This window comes from Schistocerca piceifrons, chromosome 6, assembly GCF_021461385.2.
Source record: "Schistocerca piceifrons isolate TAMUIC-IGC-003096 chromosome 6, iqSchPice1.1, whole genome shotgun sequence".
NCBI classification, from domain to species: domain Eukaryota; kingdom Metazoa; phylum Arthropoda; class Insecta; order Orthoptera; family Acrididae; genus Schistocerca; species Schistocerca piceifrons.
The window spans coordinates 201,813,267-201,833,758 of NC_060143.1; the positions used below are offsets into that span (position 1 = coordinate 201,813,267).

The 20,492-nt window shown below is 37.2% G+C and overlaps 1 protein-coding gene across 2 annotated transcripts in view; it reads left to right on the plus strand.

The window, feature by feature from the left end:
- Positions 1 to 15,795: 15,795 nt before the first annotated feature.
- Positions 15,796 to 20,492, plus strand: part of LOC124802869 — a 73,829-nt gene continuing 69,132 nt past the window's right edge. For both annotated transcript variants that reach the window (XM_047263911.1, XM_047263910.1), the window contains exon 1: positions 15,796 to 16,015. Coding sequence is in view for 1 of the 2 variants with exons in the window: in XM_047263910.1 (XP_047119866.1) it covers positions 15,910 to 16,015 (106 nt within the window). In the remaining variant the exon portion in view is untranslated. The remainder of the gene's footprint in view (positions 16,016 to 20,492) is intronic.

Genomic DNA, 20,492 nt, shown 5'->3' on the forward strand with positions numbered 1-20,492 from the left:
CCAGCAAGGTCGCCAGATCCATCTCCAATTGGGAACATTTGGAGCATTATGGGCAGAGCTTTGCAACAAGCTTGGGATTTTGATGATCCAACAAGCCGACTGTACAGAATTTGGCATAATATTCTTCATGAGGACATACATCGACTCTATCAGTCAACGTCAAGCTAAATAACTACTTGTATAAGGCGTAAAAAATAAGGCGCAGAGGTGGAACAAAGCACTGATTTGCTCAACTCGTGAAGCTCTTTCTCTTGAATAAGTCATTTACATTTTCTGTACATGTCCATCACATCTACTGATTTCCATTCCATTTCGATACTTCTCTCATGGTGCATCCCTTTTTTGTCATAGACTGTACATTGTATCAGACAACTGTATCAGAACTTTCGTATTTCAAAACATATAACTTTTGTAAAAGCCATATAATGCTACCATGCGATGCTCTTCTTCGCCTAATACTTCGATATGTACAGTAACTTCGATGTGTACAATGAGTCAGTTTGCACTCAAATGTCATGAATGAATGTAGTCCAGATACTTTGTATCCATGTTTGACAATTTTTAATTTCGTTTTGCTAAGAATGTGTTGCTGGCATTTTGGTGATTCTACTGCTCTTTGTTTTTGATGATTTGCATTTTATATATATTATTAGTTTTTTTACTCAGTGCTTGCTTATTCCATTTTTATGAATTACATTTTACTCATATGTAACTGCACCAATGCTTTTCCTCTATATCGTTTCATACATTTCTCTTCTACAACGTAGGAGAATGGTAAAAAGCCAAAACACGTAAGGCAGTATAAAATCGATAAATACAGTGATCAGTACTAATATCATATTTTTAGTAGTCAGTTTTGTATTCTGAACATTTAAAGCAATTTGTCAATCTTTACTCCACTTTAAAATCTAGTCAAGATCTGACTCAATATTTGTGCAGCTTCTTTCAGACAGTACTTCATTATAAATAAGTGCATCTTGGTAAATTCTTGTTTTAAAGTTAAGTAACCATTACATTAAATTTAAAGGAGTACACTTTAATGTAGCTTATTCACTTACAGTTTGCTCGAAGAAGAAACAACAGACAAGTGACTGAAAAGAGTAATTACTATGTATATCATTATGATGAAAAATACATGGAACATATATAAAAGCGCCTTGCACAACATATAACAACAAGACATAGAAAAATAGTTAACTCTCAACACTCCTTCTTAATCATTTTTCTTCTTAATTCATAAAACACTTAACAAATCGGTGGTTTTGTCAGTACATCAGGATGCTTACTTTAAATTTCAACTTGCTTCAATTTTATGGTCGTTTCAGTACGTTGTTTAAGAATTTTCGTGGAATGTCAATACGTCACTTGTCTCTTGTTATTTGTACTTCATAGGTATTCTTCAACATTTGTATGGGAGCTTGATCATCAGTACATACCTCTGTAATTCATTCAAACCTGAAATTCCAAGTTATTGTTCAATGTATCACATCCAACATACCTCATCGATCGAAGAGATGGTGGTTCCATATTGTGCTTTGGCCATTGAAGTTGCCACAAGATATTACTTTCAAGTATGTCAGACTCTGGGTCCTCCTTGCATGATAAAAATACCGCTGGTAGTGGATCTAGTCAAGACATCACATCCATTATGAGATAAGATAAGATTAGATTAGATTAGAGTAGATTAGATTAAGTTGTCGTTCCATAGACCCAAAAAATGAGATGATTCTCGTGGTGTGGAACATGTCAGAAAGTATAACATAAAAACATAAAACATTTCAATATAATACTTACTACTCTGATCATCTGTCAGAAGATAGTCGAAATAGGTTATACAGTGCAGTAAACTGGAACAGCTAGTATTTACAGAATTAACACACTGTCAGAATGAAACACTGTTATGCACTATTAGTAAATTTATCATACACAAAGTACCTAATCCTGACTATTGTGACAAAGTGTTGTCAAAACTGAAATCTAACAGATGTTTTTGTTTAATCTGTCTTAACAGTCTCTGTTAAGATATTCATCTATGGGGTAGAAGGACTTGCCTATCAAAAAGTCTTTCAAACTCTGTTTAAATTGTGCCTTATCTGAAACCAAGTTTTCAATGCTTGCTGACAATTTATTGAAAATGTGTGTTCCAAGATATTGGACCCCTTTTTGGACCAAGGGAAGTGATTTTAGGTCTTTATGTAGATTGTTCTTATTCCTAGTATTGGTACTATGTATTGAGCTATTGCTTGGAAACAGAGATGTGTTACTTGCAACAAATTTCATTTAGGAACAAATATACTGAGAAGCAGTGGTTCGAATACAAAGTTCCTTGAACAGGTTTCTACAAGATGTTCTTGAATTTACACCACATATGATTCTTATCACACGCACCCTAAAAACTTTTGCTCGGTTTGATGAGTTGCCTCAAAACATGCAATTTTTTTATATTTATATCTCCTACATCTGGCATCATTGTCACTGCAAATACAGACTTGTTTAGGCCCTTAAGCAATTCTGTGGTATGCCCTTACCAGCTGATTTTATTATTGAATTGTAATCCCATAAATTTAACACTGTCAACCTCTTCGATGTGCATGTCTTCATATGTTTTACTCGAGCTGGAAGGAAATCTCTTACAGGTTCTAAACTGCATATAGTGGGTCTTATCAAATTTTAATGACAGTAAATTAGCTTTAAACCACTTGTTAATGTCAGTGAAAATTTGATTAGCAGCTATTTCTATATCTGTACTTGACTTGCTACTTATTGCAATGTTTGTATCACCTGCAAACAAAACAAACATAGCATCTGGCAATGTAACAGATGAGAGGTCATTAATGTACACAAGAAAAAGCAATGGACCCAAGGTGGAACCTTGGGGAACACCACACGTAATTAATTCCTAGTCAGATGAAGACTGACTGCTTACTGCATAGGTATTTCGCAACGGCATCCTTTGTTTCCTGTTAGATAGATAAAACTAAACCATTTCACAGCAATGCCAGTGACACCATAATATTCTAATTTACTGAAGAGAATGCTGTGGTTCACACAGTCAAAGGTTTTTGAGGTTTTTGACAGGTCACAGAAAATGCCAGTAACCTCTAATTTATTATCTAATGAATTAAGTACTTTCTCACTGTAATTGTAAATAGCTTTCTCTATATCAGAACCCTTAAGAAATCCTAACTGTGACTTGGACAACATATTATTTGCAGTCAGATGCTTAAGGAGATGCTTAAACACAACCTTTCCAAATATTTTTGAGAAAGCCGGCGGAGGTGAAATTGGTCGATAGTTTGATTGTATCTCTTTATCCCCCTTCTCGTAAAGCGGCTTAACTTCAGTATATTTTAGGCAGTTTGGAAATGTTCCACTGATAAGAAATTGATTACACAAATAACGTTTTAGATAGAACACAACTCTCATGAGCACTCTCTGATTAACTTTGTTGATATGTTAGCATACCTAGTGGAATACTTAGATTTTAAGGATTGTATGATGGATGCTACTTTTTGGGATACATGAGTGTCATTTCCATTTTACTGAAGTTATTTTTAAAGGCTGGTCTCAGATACTCCATTGAGCTGTTCACTGAACCTGGTAATCCCAAGCTGTCAGTAATAGAAATGATGTACTTTTTTAAGAGGTTTGCAATACTACATGTACTAGTTACGAAAGTCTCATTTATTTTTAGAGCTATCTGTTCCTCCGTCTGTCTCTGCCTTTGTTACCTGATGTAATTATCTTTTCTGCTTCGATTTCTGGGTTACTTGCTTCAATATTTTGCAGTGTTCTTTGTAATACATAACAATTCTAACATCAGAGCTGTTCCTAGATAGTACATACAGTCTCCTCTTTGTCATACATATCTTTATTCCTTGTGTAATCCACAGTTTATTTTTTTTTACGTCTGTGTGATATGAGTTACCTTTAGGGGAAAACAATTTTCAAAAGTGGAGGCAACTTTATTAATGAATGCTTTGTATTTTCCATCTGAGTCAGACATATTGTAAACATCTATCCAGTTCATGTCTTTGAGCAATTTCCTGGATTTCTCAATTTTTACTTATTCACTATCCTCCTGCACACAGATTTAATAGATTTTTTTTATCCTGACAAGTTTCAACATTTAACAAAAGCTGCTGCATGTCATGATCAGATAGCCCATTTACTATTGGTTTTGTGATATGCCTTTTTCCCCCTGGTTTGTCTACAAAGAGATTATCAATAGCAGTCTCATAACATTTACATGTCCTAGGAACTAAATTGAATGATAGTGTTACTGGCTGCAATAATTGTTCACTGACAGATCTTTTCAATAAATCCACATTAAAATCCCTAGCAACCACTATTTTTTTTTTTACTATCAGATGGGATTTACTATGAATCAACAAAGGCAAGCTGAGTTAAGCCTTCGTCAAAACATATACCAAACTTCATAGTTTCTTTTAACTACTGAAAAACACGTTCACCATCTTCCAGTGACTAACTTTCGTTTATTACTAAATCTTCCAAAGCAGTTAATAACAAAACTGAGATCTAAACGAGATACTGTTGCAATGTAGACTCCCAATAGCGTCTCTATAGCTTTCAGTCCTTTCCAATGGTGCATCATTGTAATGTAGTACATTTAGAAAAGTCAGTAATGAGCTTTATGTTCAGAGAGAGTATATTTGTCTATTTGTATTCTATTAAGTCACATCATTGACAAGATTTTCTTCATATATCAACATTCCATGCTCCATAAGTTTAGCTACTGGATTCAAATCATAAAAATTAACTGTCTTAAGATTTTCTTTTTATACATACACAGATTTACAAAAATTCTTGTGAACTTATTTTAATCTCCGTCCCAAGATATGACAGTTGATTTCGAAATATTCAGTCATATGTTATTTCAGACTTGTGATTCAGCTTGTTCAAAACTTCAGAAACACTGTCTGTCCTCCTTCCAGTAACTAACCCATCGTCAACAACCAATACTAATACTGTGATTCTGTTTTAACTACAGCAGATACAAGGCTCATGGTCAGTGTTAATAAACCCTAGTAACATCAGTATGAGTATTCCTCATTCTAGGTCTTTGGACCTTGTTTGTGCAATATATAAACTATTCTTCAGCCATCAAACTCCATTTGTACCATCGTTGAATCCATTGGATTGGCTCTTGTAGATTTACTCTTGTAGATCGCAATACAGAAATACTATCTCTACATCAAAAGTTCTTATTTTCACTGTATTTGTAGCCGCAAGACTAGGAAGTAGTCTAACTGATTCGCAACGTGCTACAGGGCTAAAGTTTCTGAATACCTGTAGTCCAGCCCTTCCTCTTGCTCAAAATCTCTTGCAACTAGCTTAGCTTTATAATGTCCATCTTGCTTTTTATGCAGTATCCTGTGACAATCTATCGATCTGATAGACTGTCTAAAGTATCATTGGTCACGTAGTTTTTGGGGCGAGTCTCTATTTTGTGTTGACATGCTGCACTCTTCAAAGACATCACCCAGTGAATCATCATATATTTGGTTTTATTTTGGATGCCAATTCTCAGTCCATTCTTCATTTCTCTTATGAAAGTGTTTACTATGGCAGCTTCTTCTTTACCTTCTATTCTTTCATCAAATATGACATTATGAGAAGCAACAACATCCTTATCATTGGGTAGGTAGATTACAAATCATATCTAACAAAGCTTCCTTTCTTCGATTTCTTTTCAGTCTTTCTTCATTTGTGATTCTCATTCAAAACATTGCAATCACACCCAAAACTTCTCAACTTAATAACTCACATTTTCCCTCCAAACCACGATTTAGCAGAACTTTTTCCTTTTACTGAAATTCTTCCAGTTTTATTTAATGTAAAGATCACATAATTTATCGTTTCAGCTCAGAAATTCTCATTCAGTTTTCTTGCATTTATTGCTGATCATGCTGACTCGACAACCTTATGCATTTGTTTTTCAATTCTTCTGTTTTGTTGAGGTGTGTGTATGTTGGTCCTGATGTAAAACATTCCAAGTACATCTAGAGGGTTTTTTTTTACTGAGAGCATTCTTGATTTTGGTGTCATCAAATTTTCTTCCCAAACTAATTTTCTTTCATTTTCATGAAAGTGTCTAATTTGGCAACAGCTTCATCGTTTGTCTTCAGAAAATAAACAATTCAGAAATGGGAAAAAACAACTTTAACCAATAGAAAATATCTTTCTCCTCCCCTCAATGTGAGATCTGTATCACACAAGTCAACATGAATTACATGCAGTGTACGTTCAGCATCTTCATATTTGTCAGATGAGATTTGCGGTGTTTGCTGTAGATACAACCAACAGATCCAAGCTGATTCCAATCATCAATATAATTAATGCCAATTCTTTTTATCGTTTGTCTAACATATGTGTCATTTTGATATTGCAAACTGTTTATGCCATTTTAATTGTGATTGCTATCATGCTTTTGTTTAACATGTTCATATGAAACAACATTTTGTGCACCTGTCACTTGCTTCAGCCTAAATCTACATTTTCCAAATTGTCAGTAGTTTTGAAAATTGAGATGTCCACATTTGAAATCTGAACATATACCTCATCTAAGTTTTGCATATCAGAAAATCAATTAAAGTTTATTTTTGGTTCATTTAAAACATTCTCCAGAACTACATCATGACAATGTTCTCCATCGAAAGCCTAAAGTTCAGTGTCTCCCACTCCATTTCCTTTGAACTCCGTAGCATTGCCAGTCAACACTTTCGTATTTTGACCTAATTTTACATTATTTATTAACCAGTACTTCCTAAATATCATGTTTTGCTTTGTGCCACCGTCTTGGTAGCAAGTGTTTTCTCGATCAGATAGCAAATTTATTTAATTTACATTGGCAACAGATAATTCAACACTGACTAGCGCTTTTCGTTTGAGACCTTTTGATTTTTCGCTGTCGAGTTTTTTACTTGTGTCATTTCTGTCTGATGTTACATTTAGGTACTTAAGCAAAATGACACTTCTCTTTGCTGTTGTGTTTGTACAATATGATAATTGGCACATGGTTTATTTCTGCAATGTTTCTTTACATGCCCATTTTTGCTGCATTTGAAACATTGAAACATTGTAGCCTTTTCCTGCCGATTTGCTTAGACTTCTTTTGTTTTAAGATGAAAGCATTTTTGGCATGTTTGAGTGCTCTGTTTCATTTAATCTATCCTCTTTCAGATGCAAACGTTCAAATAATGTGTCGAGATTTTTGTAGGATGCTGTGACATTGCCCCATGTGTCATGGAAGAGATTAAATTGTGGTGATGATATCCCAAGAATTTGCTACACAACCCAGCTCTATTTCATAGCTTCAACTTTTGCCTCTGAATGTTGTGTGTATTCTTGAATCTGCATGTAGTTTGAATTGCTGACTTAGTAGTATTGTATTTGTAACTGAGGAAATTTTCTGAAAACCTTCCGTCATTAAATCAGATTTCTTGCCATATGGCATTTCTAATTTTTGTCATTTGACAAGCAGACTTTCATTTTGCTATTTTCCTGGCTATATTGGTACTGATACTGAAAACTATAAAAATTTGGGCCTCGTGATCTTTCTCAATCCAAGATTTTACATTTTATTCATTTTGTTCTCTCTTTCAACTTTAATATTAAATCTAGTTTAAATCACTGAGAAATGGAATTAACATTTCTGTAATGATCCTATGACAAACGTTCCAATTGTGACTTAATAGAATACAAATAGACAAATATACTCTCTCTGAACATAAAGCTCATTACTGACTTTTCTAAATGTACTACATTACTGATCTGTTTGTGTGCTCCTTTATAACAGCTGATATCCAATTTTCTACATGCATGTGTCTGGTCCTGCAACCTCTCAATGAATTCTTATTTTAAGGATAGGCAACTATTTTTATTGTGTTTAAAGGAATGCACTTACAAACTGCTTGAACCAGAAAAAAACAGACAAGTGACTGAGCAAAGAGTAATAACTACATACATCATTATTAAAAATACATGGAACATATATAAAAGCACCTTGCACAGTATATAGCAACGAGACATATAAAAATGGGTAACTCATCTGCAAAAAGTCTGAGGTAACTAATAATGTTGTTCACAAGGTCATTAACGTACAACATGGACAGCAAGGGTCCCAACACACTTTCCTGGGGTACACTCACAGTTACATCTGTTGATGATTCGCCATCCAAGACAATTTGCTTCTCCCTCTCTACGAAAAATTCCTCAATGTCGTCACAAATTTTGCTCGATACCCCATAGGATCGTATTTATGATAATAAGTGTGTAGAAGGGATCTGAGACAAATGCTTTTTGGAAATAAAAAAATAGTGCGTCCACCCAACTGTCTTGTTGGGTAGACCATCAGTGACAGAGCACCTCGTGTTCCTGCTGCTAAGAAGGCGAACACAGCGTTCGTTTGTTGTATATTTTTATGAGCTTCCAGCAGGAGCGACTTATTTATTTACAGATATCTGTGTAGTTATTCGATTATTTTTGTAATTTCTTGCGTGTTCGAGTGCTTAAGAGGCACAATCTTTTATTTTAATAACAGTGCAGTGCACCATACCGCCGTTGATATCGATCTTCGGATTGTACATGCTTTTGTTGGTTTTGGTTAGTATAGCTCAGTGTCAGATAGACCGTCAGTGACAGAGCACCTCGCGTTCTTGCTGCTAAGAAGGCGAGTACACCGTTCGTTTGTTGTATATTTTTACAAGCTTCAAATGGGAGTAACTGCAGTAACGTATAGCAACTGTGATTACTATGTATAGATGCGAGCTGAGTTGGTGACCCTTCACTCACAACTCCAGGCTCTGTCAGCTTCCATCATACAGCTTGAGGCTGCTGCCAAGGGGCATCACTGTGGGGGGGTCGGATGCGGGGATGTGAGAGACGCTGAGCACGTCCCAAGAGTCTCCCATTCAGTCCACTGCTGTGGCCGCCCCAGGTACTGCCTGCACTGAGGTTGACCCCTCACCCGTGGACGAGTGAGACATCATTCCAGAGTCTGGCAGGCAGAGAAAAACTTTCTGAGGTGCCAATCGTAGGGCCTCCTTGGTTCGTTTGTTGAACAGGTTTCGGGCGTTACCTCGTCCATCCTGTTCCAGAGCAAGCTTCTCGGCCCACAGGGTCTGGGCATTCACAGAGGGTGAGTTTGCTGGTAGTTGGGAGCTCCAACATTAGGTGCATAATGAGGTCCCTTAGGAACATGGCTGCCAAGGAGGGGAAGGACGCCAGTGTGCATGTGCACTCCGTGTGCATATGGGGGGGAGTCATTCTGGATGTGAAAAGGCTGCTTCCGGAAGGAATGAAGAGTACAGGGTGCAGCCAACTGCAGGTGGTGGCTCATGTCGGTATCAATGATGTATATCGCTTTGGATCAGAGGAGATTCTCTCTGGTTTTTGGAGACTTGCGGAAATGGTAAAGACTGTCAGTATTGCTTGTGAGATTAATGCTGAGCACACCATCTGCACCATCATCAATAGAACCGACAGTGGTCCTTTGGTACAGTGCTGAGTGGTGGGTCTGAATCAGAGGCTCAGGCAATTCTGTTACCGTGTAGGGTGCAGATTCCTTGACTTGCGCGATCAGGTGGTGGGATTCCAGGTTCTACTTAATAGGTCAGGCGTCCACTACACACAGGAAGCGGCTACATGGGTAGTGGAGGCTGTGTGGAAGGGTCTGGGCAGGTTTCTAGGTTAGAGGGCCTCAGCAAACCACAGAAAGGGCGTCCGTCTAAAGGGGGGCAGGTAAAACACAGCAAGTTAGTTGCAGAGATGATCGGTATTGTAGTTGTAAATTGTTGTAGCTGTGTTAGGAAAGAACCAGAGCTCCAAGCCCTGACAGAAAGCACTGAAGCTCAAATAGTTATAGGTACAGAAAGCTGGCTAAAGCCGGAAATAATCTCAAAAGAAATTTTTTCTAACGATCTAACAGTGTTCGGAAAGGATAGATTAAATATAATTTGTGGTGGATTATTTATTGGTGTTAGAAGTAGTTTGCCTTGTAGTGAAATTTAAGTAGACAGTTCCTGCGAAATAATATGGGTAGAGTTTATACATGACAATCGGACTTAACTATTAATTGAGTCATTTTACCAACCCCCCTACTCAGAAGATATAATTGCTGAACAGTTCAAAGAAAAGCCTGAGTCTCATTTCAAATAAGTACCCCATTCATATAATTATAGTCGGTGGTGTCTTCAATCTACCCTCGATATGCCAGAAAAATTATATGTTTAAAGCCGCAGCAGGCACAAAACGTCATTCGAAATTGTACTGAATGCTTTCTCAGAAAATTATTTTGAACAATTAGTTCATGACCCCACTCAAAGAGTAAATGGTTGTGAAAGCATACTTGACCTCTTAGCAACAAATAATCCTCGGCAAACAGTGAGTATCGTGACGAATACAGAGATTAGTGACCACAAGGCAGTAGCTGGTAGGCTGAATACCATAACTCCTACAAGCATCAAAAAGAAATGCAAAGTACATCTATTTACAAAAGGTGATAAAAATGCTCTTAACGTCTTTCTAAGAGACAGTCTGCACTCCTTCCGATCTGATCATGTAAGCGTAGAAAGTTGTGGAATGATTTCAGAGAGATAGTATTGACAGCAACTGAGAGATGTATACGACATAAATTAATAAGTGATGGTACTGATTCTCCATGGTACACAAAACAGGTCAGATCGCTGTTGCAGAAGCAGCGAAAAAACATGCCAAATTTAAAAGAACGCAAAATTCCCAAGACTGGAAAAGTTTTGCAGAAGTTCGAAATATAGTGCGCACTTCAATGCGAGATGCTTTCAATAATTTCCACAACGAAACTCTGTCTCGAAATCTGGCAGAAAACCCAAAGCGATTCTGGTCATACATAAAGCACACCAGTGGCAAGATGCAATCAGTACCTTCACTGCGCGATAAGAACGGTGAAGTCACTGATGACAGTGCTACTAAAGCAGTGTTATTAAACACAATTTTCTGAAACTCCTTCACTAAAGAAGACGAAGTGAATATATCTGAGTTCCAATCAAGAACAGTTGCCAATATGATAAACATAGAAATAGATATCCTCTGTGTCGCAAAACAGCTTAAATCACTTAGTAAAAGCAAGGCTTCTGGTCCAGATTGTATACGTGTCAGGTTCCTCTCAGAGTATGCTGATACAATAGCTCCATATTTAGCAGTTATATACAACCACTCGCTCACAGAAAGATCCTTACCTAAAGACTGGAAAATTGCTCAAGTCACATCAATATCAAAAAGGGAAGTAGGAGTAATCCGCTGAATTACAGGCCCATATCACTAACGTCGATCTGCAGTAGGGTTTGTAACATATACTGTTTGTGAACATTATGAAGGACCTCGAAGAAAACGATTTATTCACCGGCCGGAGTGGCCGAGCGGTTCTAGGCGCTTCAGTCTGGAACCGCAGGTTCGAATGCTGCCTCGGGCATGTATATGTGTGATGTCCTTAGGTTAGTTAGGTTTAACTAGTTCTGAGTTCTAGGGGATTGATGACCTCAGCTGTTAAGTCCCATGGTGCTCAGAGCATTTGAACCAAAACGATTCATTGACACATAGTCAGCACGGATTCAGAAAATATCGTTCTTGCGAAACACAACTAGTTCTTTATACTCATGAAGTAATGAGTGATGTCGCCAGGGGATGTCAAATTGATTCCATGTTTTTAGTTTTCCAGAAGGCTTTAGACACCGTTCCCCACAAGCGTCTTCTAACCAAACTGCATGCCTATGGAATAGCGCCTTAGTTGTGCGACTGGATTCGTGATTTCCTGTCAGAAAGGTCACTGTTCGTAGTAATAGACAGAAAGTCATCGAGTAAAACAGAAATAGTATCCAACGTTCCCCAAGGAAGTGTTATAGGCCCTCTATTGTTCCTGTTCTATATTAACGACATAGGAGACAATCTCAGTAGTCGTCTTAGGTTGTTTGCGGATGAGAGTGGAATGGTAGAGAGACAACTTTAAGGTGGTTCATTGAACCCTCTGCCAGTCACTTTATTGTGAATAGCAGAGTAATCACGTAGATGTAGATGTAGATCCAAAGCTTTCAGTTGGCATGTGTGAAAAGTGCGAATTATGTTCCACATGATCGATGTTTTCGGAATCCATGCTATTTGGCATGGAGGAGGTCATTGTGTTCGAGATATCTCTTTCATGTCTTGGCTCAGAAAATGTACTAAGCTTGTGCAACAGTGAACAGTTTGGTAGTTAACCTGGTCCCTAACGCCGATTAGTTGGTGTTCCAGTTTTCTTGGTGGATGGTAGGCAGTTTGGGTTTTATGAACATTTTTATTGGGTTGCATAAAATTTTGACAAAGTATTTGGTGAGTAGTTATTATTATGGGCCAGTTGTACAATCTCAGAGAAATAGGGTGTCTAAAGTAAGCGAAATTATTCGTTTGAGGATGTTTTGAAGCTGGTGGATACTGCAGAAGAATTGGAGAGTGTAGTAGAAAACACAGAAACTTCAGCACTCTCATTGAGTCAAAGTATTAGTGCAAAATATTTAGCTAAGTTTGTAGGGAACTTGCATGTATAACATTAAAACGTTCTGTCGTAAAATTAGTAAAGGATCAGATTTGACCAGTAAAAGATCTTCCTGGATTTTCCAGTGAAGTATGGGAAAAGAATGCAACAGTATCCATTCATAAACACACATATTGACAGAGCACAAATTGGTGGTGTACCATTCGTGAAATGTAAGTTTCAAGTTGTGTGAAATGAAATTTACAATTTAATAAAGTTATCAAGGAAATATAAAAGCAACTGCAAAATGCAGGCTACTTTGTGGAATAGTTGGTCTTTCCAGAGTCTCGAAGTGTAACAACCCAGACATCATTGAGATTGATTTGACTGACAATGCTGAGAGGTATTACTGGCTAGCTTGCTGTTGTATTTATGTCTTAACAGCAAGGGGTTTCCACAGAAAGTACCATTGCTGAATTATTGAAGATTGTGCAACCACTTTTGCAGTTCTTGTGCATATGATGTGATTATTAATAATTATATTGAGTATTTATACGAAGAATATGATGCCAACATTTACAATAAACAGCAATAATCTTTTTTATAATCCTGGGGTAGAAATGTACCTACGAAACATATTCAAACTGGAGGCTGTTATTGTATGTCACCCGAAATTGTTGAGAAAGCGTAGCTATTTCATACATAATTTTGGCTTTTGCAATCATCTTTAACAGCTATATGTAATCTGGGGGGGAGGGGGGGGGGGAGAGGTAAGTAACTGGAATCATGACATCTTCATTGTTTTCTTCCTTTTCTACAATCATCTCAGCTTAAAACTGTCAGTTTTGTTTCCAGAATAAAAATACATGTTTTCAAATGTGAAAGATTAAGCAGAGTTGCAGATGGTAATGCTTCAAAAGTAGCATTACAAGAACCAGAGAAGGAAGGAAGAACTGTATTGGTTTTTAAAAAAAGCATAAATTCAAAATTAGTACCAGAAAATACAAATTGAACAAATTACTTCAGAATAAAAGTATATTTTTTCCATATTCATTTGTTTATTTTATTTTCACTTAATTACATCAGAGAACTCAACTAATTAACAAAAATGTCTATTTTGCATATTGTCCAGTGTCATACATATCGTTTTAATAATCCTACTGGCTGTCCCATTGCCAATACCAATGAAGTCTCCAATGGACAGAAAAAAATTAGTAAAGGAAAAATATATGAGTGCCAGTAGTAGCTGCTTTATTGGTGGAACAGTCATATGTAAAAGAAAGAAACAGAATGACATGAGACAATTTGTTTGAAAATTCAAGAGAAATTAGAAAACTATGAGTTCTTGCTTTACTGTTACGATTATGTAGATTCAGTAACTAAAAACTCCGAGTTAGCTGAATGACAAGTACCTCTGTTCTTATGACAAACAAATAACAATTACTTTATGATGAATTTGAAAGTGGTTATGTGGATAACACTAATACTAAGAAACACAAGTCACATCCCAGAGCTTTCTTAAAAAGACTGAGTTTCCTGTTAATTTAACTTCGTTAAAGTTAGTTTGAGTAAGCACAAATAATTTATATGTTTATAGGAATAATTCTAGGTGGGGTATAATTTGTTTGCTCTGAAGTATTCACTAAAAGATAAAAAGTTGTTCTCCCACACGGGACATAAGAGTGAACAATATTTTCTGTTATTGATGTGGCTGAGTGAACTCTGGACATCAGTACACTATTAAACTTTTTGCTACATTAAACACTCATAATAAGCCATCAGTTTCAGAAAAATAGTGCTTCACGAAAGTGCAATGTAAGATATTTCAGTTTAGGTTACCTTCAGCTAGCTACAATCAGAAATAAAGGACACTGAAAAAACTTGAAATGCAAGGAGCGATAAAAACATAGCATTCCCCATGCTACAACTATGTAGATTCATTAATTAGATTCCTGTTCTGCTCCTACAACGTACATATATAGCTATTGTTTTATGATAAATATGGATTGACTTATGTGGATAATAATGATAATTGATAAACACAAACACAACAGTTATGTTCTGCAGCTGAGGAGGCATCACCTTTTTTCTCTTTTTTTAACTAGTTTTCGTGTTAATCTTACTGTATTAAACTTATTTTGAGTAAGCACAGACAGTTGACAGGCTTCAGTGAATAATGGTAGGTGGGAGACAATGTTGTTGCTCTGAGGCATTAATGGGCCTGTAATCCTAATATTTTCACTAAAGGTCGAAAGTTGTTCTGACACTGCTGTGGTGATAAAAAAAAGGGGGAGGTAAGATCCTAATAGACAACAGAGTGGAACAAAATTTTCTACTATTGAAGTAATGTGGCTGAAAGAAATTTGAATACAACTCTGTTATGAAAACGGTTTGTTCCGTGAAAAATTAATGTTTTTGTCCAAAAACTGAAACAGCTGTTAATATAAATATTACCCATAACTGGTGTGGTTCTTCAATTTGGTTGTCTGTTAAGGCACTGTTAAATAAAACGAAACCGTCCTTTCCACTACTGCGGGAATTGTAACATATGCCAGATAAATAAGATTATTTTGGTACGAATGTCATTTTAATGTGGTCGATTTATACAAATAACACGACAGAATTCACGAAGTACTGAAATCAAGTGCGTACTACTGCAAATACACAATATTACTTCAGAAAACAGAGAAATAGTCTAACCTCCCTGTAATATCCTCCGGTTTCTCTCTACAAGATTGAAAAGACGAAGTACGGCTTCCTTCGATAAATGAAATCTGGATGTAAATTCGGAATCGGTGTCATCTCACGTTTTTCACCTTCCACATTCTCATGAACAGTTCAAATTCCCGTCATTTCTGTCTGCAACTGCATATCTCTATTCCTGCCGTCTTGAAAATTATTACGCGGTTAAGCTCGCTAACCGACCAAAAATCACCGGTTCAAGTTATCCCGAGTTTACTCTTCTGTTAGGCGTTATTCCCTGTTGGTACAACGCGTTACTCGAGCTATTCCGGAAACTGAGCTTAAGCGGTTGCTTACCGGAGATTGTACAACCGGTGCTATGGTATAGGCTTTAACTTGCTGAAACCACAGTCTAACAATGAATCTCTGCTTCATAAATTTCTTGAAGTAAAGTTACTTCTCTACTTTATAAATCATCAATACAGTGGAACTGGTGTGTGGTTAAAACATTTTACTGGCAACAGGGATACAAATCGATAATGTCAATTTTCTGTGAAAGATACTTTGGCATTGTTACCGCTACATAGCGTATATCTTTGTGTGCAATTTCAACTTCATTGGTGCGTTTAAATTTTTTGAGGGCGCCAAACGTGAAACTTACTATTTGAAAGCGGTGTAGTGATTGAAAGTAGGTGTTTTAATAACCTTGCTATAGGTCAGTCATGGAAACTGGAGCTTTACTAGTTTATCAGTGCAAAGTTTGCAAATATATAGTAAGTGACAGTAGTTACCTTGTTCCTGGAAATGAGGAACTCATCCTCGTCTCACGTAAGTGAACTTCCGTTGTTTGTCGAATTGTAGATTTTCTTCCGTCGTAGTATTGTATATTTGCTCATGACGTCACTTTCCTATATAGCAGAAGAGTGTAATGACATGTGTAGAGGCTGTATATAAATCTCCCGTATGTTCATTTATTTAATTAGTGCTACAGTAGGCCTACTGTAATGTTTTGGGCGATTTCATCTTAAGTCATAAATGTCAAGAGTGAATGTGTCATATCATCAGTTCAAAGTTTTCTGAAAAACTTATGTTAAAGTACCACAAGACACTTCTCAAAAACTGCCTATTTTGATTTTATTGTGTCTTGTTAAAGCGATACAGAGCTCTCAGAATGAGAGTATTTGTAAAAATGTTACGAAGGGAAAGTTAAGGAAACATTATATTAGAAGAACCACAAGCGATAGAGATCTGAAATTATTTTTAATGAAAACCTTGTTTACAATACTTCCAGACATAATTAACGCATTTTTTCATCTTTACTTTGAAAAAGTAGATTACAGAAATTTGTAACTTTTAGCAAACTTGAAAATTATGTTTTGCAAATATGGGCGGTCACAGGATGTTAGGGTAATTCCATGTCAAATCAACACAGTGATTTTACTCACCATTTCAGAATTTGATAAAACTTGGCGTAAAGGTAATAAACAATAGATTAAGAAAAATACCCTATTTTATTGACATTCGTTGACCCGTTTTGAAAAAAAACGGAAATGTAAAGTTTTCAGAAATCACCAAAACACACTAAACTCACTGCGGCATGATCACCTGGGGCCTCATCGTGGACACACAAAAGTGTGTAATTCTCAGAGAAGTCACATATAACAACACATTCATCCTCATCCAAGTTTTCCTTGATTCCATTTAGAAAAGAGCTTTGCTGCTTCGTTAGAAAGTCATGAGGTATTAGTGTGGTTAGTTTTTCAGAAAATAATTCAGTGAGCTCTGATGAGGTCTTCTGCATGATTTCTATGTTGCTTCTGTCTACTGAAACCCAAGGGTTGAGAAGTATTTTCAACCAAATTACCATTAAATGCACTTTATAGTGGTTCTTTTTATTGGGTAACTTCAGGAGCAAAAATGGCAGTTTCCTATAATGCAGTGATATGATGTTGAGTTGCACGGCACTTTTGCCAAACAGTGTTTGTAACAGGCCAATTCTCCAATGGTTAAGATACCGAGTTTAGTGTTTTCTATCATTAGTTTGACATTTTGATGTGCAGTGCAAACACATACATACTGAGTGTGTTCCACTATGACCAGTTAAAATGTAGTGTTTTGGGTGCAGTTCTGCAATTTTACAAAACCCAGACTTCATTGTGGAAAATTTAGCTTTGAAACGGTTGAATGCTTCTTTTAAATTGCACAGAACAGTCCTTTAGGTATTACAGTCTTTCTTCCGTGGCATTATTCTACTTATTTCCTCACTTCCATAAAAATAATTGCACACTATTTGCACAACCTCTTGTAACAAATTCCTTCCCAGTTTTTGGTCAGGACTTTCTAATATTCTTTCCTTAAAAGCCTTTCTGCTTGGTGTACCCTGGTTGGGAGCATTGAGTTCATGCATTATCTTCCTAATACTAAAAGATTCAGACACTTCTAATTGCTGAAGAAACCTGTATTTAGGGTCTCCAGAATAGATGAAGGTGGAGGAATAAAGCTTGTTTACTCATCATATGAAGATTTTTCTACAATCATTATTTTCTTGAATATTTTTCAATGAGCCAGTCTGCTTCGTACAATTAGCACACATTTTTGATACCTTTGGGGTATTAGGAAACATATCACATATCCATTCACGCACATTTCTTAGTCTCTTTGTTTTTCAGTGAATGATTTTATTATTAAGTCAGTGTGAAGACTTAAAGGTTTGAAGCAACTGAATCATAACAGCTCCAGATTCACAGTTACAGATGGCTTGATCTTGAACTGGCATAGCGAAACCTAGGCAGCTACAATAATAGCAGTTAGCCTAGCTATTTAAGATTGTTGGAATCGGTAGTGGGAATTTCTATCCCAGTTTGTTCTTTTTACATATAGTAATCAAATCTTAATAATTACAGTTACAGATTACAATTGTATTAAAAAACTTAGTTTTAGTACTTCTGATAAAATAACCACTCATCAGTCACTAGTGACATTTTAAACATATTGCAAATAAATGTGTGAAAAATTTTACTGTGTGCTGTATGGCATAGGAAACCTCATGGAAAATGCTGCAAAATGATACCTCTCCAACCATTTCTGCTTAATTAGGAGAGTTTTATTGTGTTTTTACTTTTATATGTTGAGCATCCATTAATCGTATATTTGATATGGGATATAGCCTACTTTTTACATTAGTACAAAATTTTAAATACATGTTATGTAACAGTAACATTGATTCAATAACATAAGTAATTTAAGCACATCAGTACAGTAAATCATTGAAATAAAATATATTAATATAATAGTACCACCTAATATATAGTACAATAAGTGAAAAAGCAGTTTCAGATACATAATACAAAAAAGAAAATAATTTAAATTATGTCAATAGACATTCATTTGCCGAAGGAAATGATTTACATTTATGTTAACAGATATTCATTTACAGTATAATAGCACCTGTCTTATAAATATGTTTTCAAAGTCACTTTGAATTTTTGTGTTTCTTTTATTTCCTTGATGTGGCGAGGAAGTTTGTTAAATTTTTTGCCAGTATCCAGTAATCCATTTTGTCTGAGAGTTGTTTTGATGTTCGCTGTGGCAGTCTGATTTTTGCCGGTGTCATGTGCATGGACTGCTTGATTTGTGCATGCTAAGTGGTTTTTAGTTTCAGAAATTTTCTTAATGTATGTAATTATCTCAAGAATGTACATGCATGGTTGTGGTAGTATCTGGAGTGTTTTAAAAAGGGGTTTGCAAGAATTTCTGGGTGGGGTATTGTCAGTTGCCCGAATGATCCTCTTCTGTGCTATGAAACAGCTTTGGCTTATTGGCAGATTTCCCCAAAAAATTATCCTATATCGCAACAGTAATTCTGCTTGGGCATAACACGCATTTTTTAGTGTTTCTTTTGTTGTACACCTAACAAGTATATTTATGCCATTACATATTGTGCTAAGCTTCTTGCAGATCTATTTAATGTGTGCCCCACTTCATGCTGTCCTGAATCCATAATCCTAGAAATGCAACATCATATGGGATGCAGTTAGCAATCTGGAGAGGGTGGGGAACTGTTAAGTTCTGCTGCATGTTGTGCCAGTGGGCGTCAACTTTGCCCTTGGCCACAGTTTGCCGATGGCTGTTCATCCTGGTGGACAGTTGGTTGGTGGTCATACGTGTATCAAAAGCTGGGCAATGATTGCAGCTGAGCTGGTATGTGATAGGGCTGCTTTCACAGGAGGCCCAGCCTTTGATGCGGTAGGATAAATTTGTGACAGGACTGGAATAGGTAGTGCTGGGTGAGTGGCTTGGGCAGGTTTTGCACCCAGGTCTTCCACTGGGGTATGATCCTGGTGGCAAGGGGTTGGGATCGGGAGTGGCATACGGCTGGACTAGGATACTGTGGAGCTTGGGTGGATAACAGAACACCACTTTAGGAGGGGTGGGAAGTATCTTGGGCAGGATGTCCCTCAATTCAGGGCACAATGATAGGTAATCAAAGCGCTGGCGAAGGATGTGGTTCAGTTGTTCCAGTCCGGGATGGTACTGGGTGATGAAGAGGACACTCCTCTGTGGCTGAATTTTGTGGAGGTGGTGGGTGGATTGGGGTTGTGAGGGGGAAATAGCACGGGAAATCTGTTTGCGGACTAGGTGTGTGGGGTAGTTCCTGTCTGTGAAGACCTTTGTGACACCCTCTGCACACTGAGTACTCGCCAGCAAGCTGTGGCAAGAGAAAAGTAGACCACCCTCTGCATAGCCTGCACCTGAACATAACACACTGTTTTTCAATGGCTGCTTCACTACCGGAGCCATCTGGATCTTTCCCTCCACCACCAGCTTTCCTGAACTGTGCAGATGGGAGTTATCATTACAGTACATTCTCCACTCCCGTAACTATCCCGGGCTCAACCTACTGCACCACACCCTCCACCCAACAGTTTCCATCCCCTGTGTGCTGTCATCTTCTCCCAACATGTTTATTTGCAGCCCTCTGCCAATGCATCCGCTCCCCCTGCGGGTTCGGGGGTAAGAATAGGCCCGCGGTATTCCTGCCTGTCGTAAGAGGCGACTAAAAGGATTCTCAAACGTTTCGGCCTTCTGTGATGGTCCTTTTTTCTTCCAAATTTCTGTCGTCAGTGCGTGCCATTTGGGGAAGGACACCTTACGTGGTGTTTTTCTATTGGTCCATCATGCTCCACCATCTTGCATGTTACCTATTGTCGTGTGGGGGGGACTGCGCCCAACATCTTCTGGGTTGTCTCCTTCTCGCCTTGTGCGCACTCTTCTTCTTAGCGCCTACGACAACTGTGGACTCTTT